The 8672-nt window shown below is 41.8% G+C and overlaps 1 protein-coding gene across 1 annotated transcript in view; it reads left to right on the forward strand.

The window, feature by feature from the left end:
• PIK3R6 (phosphoinositide-3-kinase regulatory subunit 6) overlaps positions 1 to 8305 on the forward strand; it is a 31993-nt gene extending 23688 nt beyond the window's left edge. The window contains 5 exon segments of the mRNA XM_055132201.1: positions 4753 to 4843; positions 5188 to 5256; positions 5711 to 5800; positions 7885 to 8030; positions 8216 to 8305. Coding sequence (XP_054988176.1) covers positions 4753 to 4843; positions 5188 to 5256; positions 5711 to 5800; positions 7885 to 8030; positions 8216 to 8305 — 486 coding nt within the window.
• Positions 8306 to 8672: the final 367 nt, after the last annotated feature.

Consider the following 8672-nt stretch of genomic DNA (forward strand, 5'->3'; position numbering starts at 1 on the left):
CCATTGCATAGAGGTCAGTGCATTTGAGGTCTGCCTCAACTAGGCTCAGATGTTTTGTTGAGCTCAAGGATTTTCTGGGACTTCTTTCTGTTGGCCAGTGCAGAGGAACTCCTTTGTTTCACCACTTCCCGTAGTTTTATGGGTGCTGACAGTTGAACTTTAGAATCCAAATTATCTGTAAACTGATATGACTCATTATTTTACAGTAAGAGGTTACTGTTATGTTGCACTATGGGGTTATGATCTCTTATTCTAGCAATATCCATGCCCTTGAGGTGGTATTCAGTAGTCATGCAAGTCAAAGTCTAGTTATTCCCATTTACATACCAAGGTTATTGTGGAGCTATTCTGGGACAGATATCAGAACCTGCAATTACCCTCCAGTCCTTAGAGTTAGTGAGGATGGAGCAGCAGATTTATGTAGTTTGGGGTATCTGCCCAGTCTCTGGGTTGCCTCAGACCAGCTGGTTTGGTTTAGATGTGCTTCCATGGGTCCATGGAAGTGGTCCTGAGGCCAAAGGCTGGAGAATGACAGCTCTACTTCTCTTCAATTCTTGCTCATCACACCTATTCTCACCTCATCTCATCTCATCTCATCTCATCTCACTTCCTTGATATCTCTTCCCCATGAAACTGCAAGCCAAGAGCAGTGCTGCAGTTACTTGCCTTTTATGGAAGCTGGACTTCTCAGCATCACTGAAGAAAAGATCTGAAGTAATTTGCTGAAGTCCTTACACACTCACAGTGTCTAGCCTTGCTCTCCACAAATTCCTCTGCTCCTAGAACAAGGGCCATTTCTTTCTCCTGCACTGACCTTTTCCTTAACTTGCAACTCACTTTTTCACACCCACACTACTGGGGGAGATAAAAAGGTGGGAGAGGACTATTAGGAGTTCCCACTCTTCCTGTAAGCGAATGCAAATGCATGCATGCTCTCTCTCCTCCAGTGAACATGGTTGCCTCAATTCAGGGGAAAAACTTGTGTCCTCAACCCCTCATGTTCCACTGAGACTTTCCTATGTCTTCCATAGCTTTCCCCTTCTTTTGGTGTCTGTAATCTAAAATAGGTAAAATCACCTTTCCATCTTGGTGAAGTGAGTGGAACTTGGGTAGGATTATCCCGAAGAGCAGATGTTTCCTAGGCCTCAATCTTATCTCTTTTGTCATTAAAATTCCAAACATTTTCTGGCATTAAATGATGCCTGGGAACTTGATTTTTTAAATTCTTTCATTTCTGTGATTATTCAGCTCTTGTCAGTTGAATCAGGTGGCAGACAGAACCTCTCTTGTTAAGATAAGGGATATTCACCAGTTCTTTCTTGCTGGGTCTCACCAGTGCATTTGGCACTGTGGCCACTCTGCTTCTGTCCCTTATCTAAATGTGGAATACCCAGGATTTTGTCAGTTTACCAAAAGCAAAGCACACATCCCTCCTACTCTGTGACCCTCCCTCCTGGGCCTCTCACCTTCATGCCAGTCCTTTTGGTCACTTTCAGAAAGTTTCTTTGCCTTGCCAATGCGTTGTTCTGTTTTGGTTTTCCACACATTCCCTGAGGCTACCACCTCCAGACTTTGCTCATATTTAGTTCACTTCTTTCCCATCACCCTAACCATCCTTTTCCCAAATCTCTCCTGACCAATATTCCCTTCAGCCCACAATGGAAGTGGGTGCTTCTCTGTATTTCTGACATAATTATCATTTCGCTACTATTTTGTAACACACCTGCAAATGGGTGCCATGCCCCACCACAATTTAGAGTCCATTTAGATCATACTTTGTTCATCTTCACAACTCTTGCCAATAAAATAATGAACTCTATGTGAAAGAGAGTATGGTGGGGTGGTTCTGGGGACTAGCTGGGTAGAATGGTGTATAGTTGGGGCATTTGTGGGTAGTAGACACCTCATAAATTTGCATCTTGTGCTAGCTCTGTTATCATAAGCAACTCTACCTTTATAATTTTTTCACCTTTAAAATGGTAATAATAATCTACCTGCCATAGTTTTAAAAAATTAAATGAATTAAAAATATACAAAATATAGAGTAAGTTGGAGTCAAAGAGCCAGACACACAAAATATCCTATTGAAACGGTTGAGAACTAAATCCTAACAAGAATAGTAAGTCTTTTGCTGAAATATTGAAGGCCACCAAAGTGGTAGCCATCTCTATAGACTGAACTAAGCCATATCCCCACGCCGGCTGAGAAGAAATATCCTTCTTTCTCGGGAAAAAACGCGGCGTGGCGTTAACCATAGTATGATGTCCATTAAGCTGACACGGACCTGGTGGCGTGGGAATCGGATGCAAGGGAATAAATTATTATGTACTTGGAACAGCAGGACGCTGGTGGAACCTTGAGCCGGGGCCGATACCAGCGTATTACTTTTGGTTCCAGAAACTGCTTGCAGACATTATACCAGACTATCAACTAAGCTAGAGCCCCACGCCGGCTGATGACAAGAAATAACCATCTCTTTTGGTTTGTTTCCCTTTGTCAGGCAGCGTGGTGATTACTAAACAGGCGTGATCTCGGTGGCGCGGGACGAGGGGGGAAAAAAATAGAAAAGTTATGTAACAAACAGCGGGACTTAATATCTCTACATTCTCAGCAATGGAGAGCCATCAAATGCTTCCTTGACAGTGGGACTGTCTTCTCTTTTTTGGGGGGAAACCCTAGCAACAATAGTGAATTATGTGTTGAAACATGGACTGTAACCAAGATAAAGCGTAAACGAAGTGAAACTTATCACTTACAAGGGCAGGGACTGGGGGGGTGGGAGGGGGCGGGAGGTATAATGGGGTGGTTGGTGATGGAATATGGGCACGGGTGAAGGGAAGGGTGTTTGAGTACTGTATAACTGACATAATCATGAGAACTTTGTAACCCTCCACATGGTGATTCAATAAAATTTAAATTAAAATAAAAAAAAAAAAGAAACGGTTGAGAACTTAAGTTTACACCCCAGTAAGGAACCAAGGAGATAACTAAAAAAGCTGGAGCACATACTTTGCATAACAGAGCCCCAGGTTTTATTCCTGGCACTACATGGCTCCCTAAGCACTGCCGGGTGTGTGCCCCTGACAATAAAACTCAACTGGTCCAGTGCAGTATAAGATCTCAATCAAGGAAACTCTTAAACATCCCTCTTCCTCACTCTCCATCCCTAATTTATTCATGCCTTGTGATCCTGTGCACCCAAAGTTCCAACCCACACACATCTCCACAGCCAATCTCTGTTACAGAGAGTTGGACCTAGACTTCTTTCCTTAGGAATCAACTGTAGTCTTCCTAACTAAAATCAAATGACTTTCCATGTACTCATCTATGGGAGACCCAGTACCACCCATTTCTGAGCTTTCTGTGCATGCCTAGGAATTAATTTCTTCAAGTCTTGCTTAATTTGTATTCTTCACCCTGCATTCTGTGGTAGATACTTTCTTTCTCACTTCCTTGGTTTTCAACTAAAAAAGTTTCAGGTCCTTTCTTTGGTTTCTAAAATGGGTATGGGGGGGGGAGCTAACAGTGGGGACAGGTGAGCAATCAATCTCTCAAGCAAAGGGAGTAAATATATAAATAATGAAAATTGCTTAAATACCAAATATCACTACCCTTAAACCAATGTCTCCTGGGAGCATGCCTGTAAGCAAAGTTGGGTTTCCAAACTTACCTCAGGAAGGTGACACACACACCATGGAAAGCTAAGCCATACCTCTGGAAGAAATGCTAGGAAAAACCTGTTATCATAGGATTAGGGATTTTTTGGTTGATTTGGGGGGAGGGTTCCCTAAAGTAGCCAATGTTCTGGAATGAATGCTTCCATTAAGTGGGAATAGTCTATAATTGGGCTTCTCATTAGTTCTTATCATAATTCTTACCATAATTCTATAGTTCTGTGAGTCTCAGACCAGCCATTCATATTTTCTAGAATTTAGAGGATAAAATAACATGTATTCACCTGAGTTCAGATGTGACTGATCTGGACTCTGCCTCCACAAACCATGGGCACAGAGTGACCTTGCCTGTAAGTGTTGTGATCTGTGAAGATGTTTATTGTCGACACAACAGCAAGCCTTGCTATGAGTGGCTGCTTTTCTCTTCCTCCATCTCTGTTCTCAAAAGTTCTATGGCCACTATTGCTATTGTTCTGAACACATCCTGCTGTTAGTCAGAACCAGGTTGTTTAGGACCACCCCATTGTTCTTGTCACATATTGCCCCTCTTTCTTCTCAGCCCCTCTTCCCAGCTTCTTCTAAGCTCCATTTAAGAGTCTCAAAGTTCCTCCAGATTTCCCCCAGAACCATTACGTATAGCCCTTTCCTGGTGCGTTTCTGAAGGGCCAGGACTGACAGTGACCCCTGGCCCCTGCCTTTGTGTCTTCCCCCTCGACCGATTTTATTGTTCCTCCCTAATGTGCACTGTTCCTTACTTCCTGCCCTCCCCATTAAATAGAAGTGGCCATATGGACTTTATAATAAGTTTCCTCCACATTTATAAACATATTCTATTTCTGTAAATATAAAATGTGTTAGGTATTTGGATAGTCAGATCCAGAAATAATTAGATGCAGTTCAGAATCTAGCATTAGCAGGGTGGCAGGGTGGGAGTGGGGAACTCCTGCTCTGATTCCAAACATTTTCTAACTGTTCTCATCCTGGGTACGTCCTTTGAGGGAAACATGGGGCAGATGAAGGAGAGTTGCCTTTAACAGAGTAAGTCCTCTTCAAACCTCCTCCCCTCACCTCCTTCCAGATGTTCTTCAGAGATCTGAGCCAAGAACCTGCAGAAGACATTTTTCTCACAGAAATGAAGGTGAAGATCCAACACTCAAAACTCCCCAAAGGTGGGTGGCTTGAAGGGGTGGGAGGGAAACTGGGGACACTGGTGCTGGGAAATTACACTGGTGGAGGTATGGGTGTTGGAACATTGTATGACTGAAACTCAATCATAAACAATTTTGTAATGCTCTAATTCATGGAGATTCCATTTAAAAAAATCCCCAAAGGCATTTCCCTTTTTCCAAAGTCCACCTTAACTCAGTTTTCTCAAGTCTCATTTTAGGAAGTCTTCCTGTCTCTCACCTAATCTCTCTCCTCTGTGAAAAATCAGCAGGTTAGCTGTGGCCTTGGTAAGGTGGGTAGACCAGGTGTGGGGAGAGACTTCTCACCTTGGTCTCTCCTCTCTCAGATGGCTCTTCACACGGGAGGAGAGATGGGGAAATCCCAGGAACAGAGCTCTCCATTTGCTACCAGAAGGTATGAAGGGATGGTCTGAGAATGCGGTGTGGTCTGTGAATACAGGAAATCAGAAGAAGGAGCTGACAAAGCCAGAGAAATCTTCTGCCTTTTTTTTTTCAATGCTTTCCCCAGAGTTTTCCAGCTTTCCAGAATTTTGCCTTCAGGGATGCATGGGTTGCAAAGACTTTGTTATTATAAACAAGGGGTATTTCTGGCTTAAAGAATAAGGAAGTTGCCCTTGATTCAAAACCCGCCAGCCCCAGCAGGTGATCAGATGCATCAGAGACCTATTCCTTTGGGTTTGGAAGGATGAACACTAGAACTACGAGTGCTTGAAGCCATTATCAGCTAACCTCTTACTGAGCATCAGCAAAGACACAAGATTTGTGTTAGAGGTGGATTGCAGGGTGTTTATATAAGGGTGTGATTATTGTCCTGAGGACTCTCATCTGTTCCTACACCTCCTCTCCAATCCTTGCTAAGGCACAGGAGTCAAGAGGTCACCATCTCCCTGAGGGCCAATGAGCTGGTTCTAAAGACCCTTTCAGCCAGTGACACTGAAGGTAAGAAGGTGAGAGAGCAGAAAGTGTAGAACAAGAGGTGAGAGGTTCAGTATTAGAGATAGACAATCCTTGGCGAAGAAGTCTTGTACTCCATCTACCAAGGGTCACAGAATGTTACCCAGGAGCTCTATGTCACTAATGTTGGAGTAATAGGTGCTAAAGCACTGGATTGTGCTTCTGCAGCCTGTACAAGCTAAACTGGACAGGGAGACACTACATTAAGGAAGCATGTTGTGTCAGTCCAGATAAGCAGTTATATTTTGTTTGGCAATTATTTGTTTTGAATTGTTAGAGGGGCAGGGGAAGGCAGGTACCCTTCAGTTCACAAAAGCATCATTCATTTAAATTTTCTAATTTAAATGATACAATTACACATATACAATAGATATTAGGAAGTATCTAATTATTTAAATCTAAATTGGAAGTAGTAAGATACCAGTTCATGTGCAATAATAAGATATCAGTTCATGTGCAAAGAGTAAACTATAAATACATTCTTGTTAGGTTCCTGGTGGTCTGAAAGAATGAAAAGGTTAGTCATGTGGATGACTACTGATGTATATAGGCAACCATGACAACATTGGGTCAACATTTTTTTGCAATCTGTGAGAATTGCTATTATTAGCAACTTTGTTTTGGAGAGAAAATAAAAGCTTTTAACCAAATTTACACCTTTGAGAAAAATTCAAATATGGGATTCACCAGATAGTAACATCAGAACCCAAAATGCCTCCCCCTGTCCCACTGGGCCTTCCCTAGAATTGTCAAATCCGAGCCAAGCCACAGATGCTCATAGCAGATTATCTTAGCGCAAACAAGAAGTTTACCCCTCACCTAGGCAGAACATTATTTGTTCACATATCTTGGCATAGTGGATGTACCCAATAAACATTTGCTAAGTAAATGAAGTGCCCCTTTGTGTATAAAAAGTTGTGTTTTTTAAATAAAATGCTGAGAAGAGAGCTCAATGGGCTAAAGCACAAACTCTGCATGCTGGTAATCAAGATTTAAACCCCAGCACTTTATGGGCTCCCAAATACTATCTAAAGTAGGCCCTAAGCACTGTTATTTGTGACACAGAAAGAAAGAAAAAGAATTAATTTTGAATACTCCAAAAGAAATACAAATAAAAATACATATTAGCCTGGTTGGAATACCTATTGAGAAATCTGCCCTGATCCCTACTTTCTCATCATACTTTGCAGTGCTCTGAAGCTTTGCTCACATTTCTAGTATGACATCTGTCTTAAAAGCATCTTGGTTCTGACATAGATATCATCACCCTTAAATTATCTCAACATCTGGCACAAAGAAGAAACTTAAGAAATAATTAATCATTTCCTGACAGAATGACTTCCTGTCTAGCTAAATTTGTGGATGACTTATGATATTCTCTTCTAAGCAAGAGATTTTTTTACTTGTAGATTGTTAATGTTGCAGAAAAGACCTGTAGTTTGGGGGATATCTCTCAGCCTAGGGATGATCATAGAGCAATGACTGAGTTAAGAGCTCATGTTGGTTTATAGAACTTAGCTTAGCAAGCATAGAGATGGGAGAGGTGGGGCAGTGGGTTTGAGGTAAGACCCTGAGACAATAGTAGTGGGAAGTGAACAGCCTGGTGAAAGGTGTAGTACTGGAATATGAAACCACATTATTGACAGTATTGTAAATTATGGTGATTAAAACAAAATGAAAACTTTTTTTTCTAAAATGAGCTCAGTTTCTGGAATCAGATGTGCAGTTTTCAAATAATAACATGGTAATAACATGGATCATGGCAGTATCCTTTCTTTACAGAGGATAAGGTCTCCCAATCCCAATTAATGCTCAGGGGAGACCTGTGGGTCACTTTGAGAAATACTCATACAGCCACCCAGACAGTTGAATGCTCAAACTGAGCCATGCTAGGGGTACCAGGATAGACCTGGCAGTGTTTAGGGGTAGGGAGTCAAACTTAAGACCTCAAACATGCAAGGCATGTATTCTTGATCACTGAGCTATGTTCCCAGCCCCTTAAGGAGATCTCCATAGGATTAATCTGTAGGTCCATTCACAGACATCCACCCCTAACTTATTCCTCCCAATTTCAGGGTTCACCCATTATGCTCCTATTACAAACCACATGTGCCTGAATGTCTACATGACAGAGGTTGTCAAGTCCTCCAACTTGGCAGAAAGGTCCTTTTCTCTAAGTATTGGGTTCAATGGGAACTGGGGATACTCAAACAAGGTAGGTGGCTGGAGGGTCCAGAGTCAAGGGTGTTCAGGGAACAGGAAAGGGCATTAGAGTCTTTGCTATTGAAGTGGGTTTTCCTATGGCAATTCTGCTCTTCAAGCCATCTATTTGAAGTATTATACACTAGATTGTACAATTAAGGTACCTGTTAAAGTGTTATGGACCTTCTTGTCACCTAGCAGCCATTTGAAGGCCTAAAACACTCTGACAAATCACAAAATGCAAACATGTTTGGCAACCCCTACATGATACAAAAGTCAGACTACTAAAGAGCCTGACCCTTGATCAAAATAAAATAATTCAAATTCAAATTTTTTTAAATTTTGACAATATTTCTGACCTCAGTGATGCTTCTTGATAGAAATTCCCTTGTTAACATAGACATAGGAACCATCCACTTTCTTCCTATCTGACAGATTCTCTGTACATTACTTTCCTATCTACTTGAACTTAGATCCCACAATTGCAATTTTTTTTATTGAATCACCGTGAGATAGTTACAAAGATTTCATGTTTGAGTTTTGGCCATAATGATCGAACACACATCTCTCTACCAGTGCACATTTTCCACCACTAATGTCCCCGTTATGCACCTTCTCTACCATCCAATTCTTCCCCCTGCCTCTATGGCAGACA

The sequence above is a fragment of the Sorex araneus genome, chromosome 3 (genome assembly GCF_027595985.1).
Source record: "Sorex araneus isolate mSorAra2 chromosome 3, mSorAra2.pri, whole genome shotgun sequence".
Taxonomy (NCBI): Eukaryota; Metazoa; Chordata; class Mammalia; order Eulipotyphla; family Soricidae; genus Sorex; species Sorex araneus.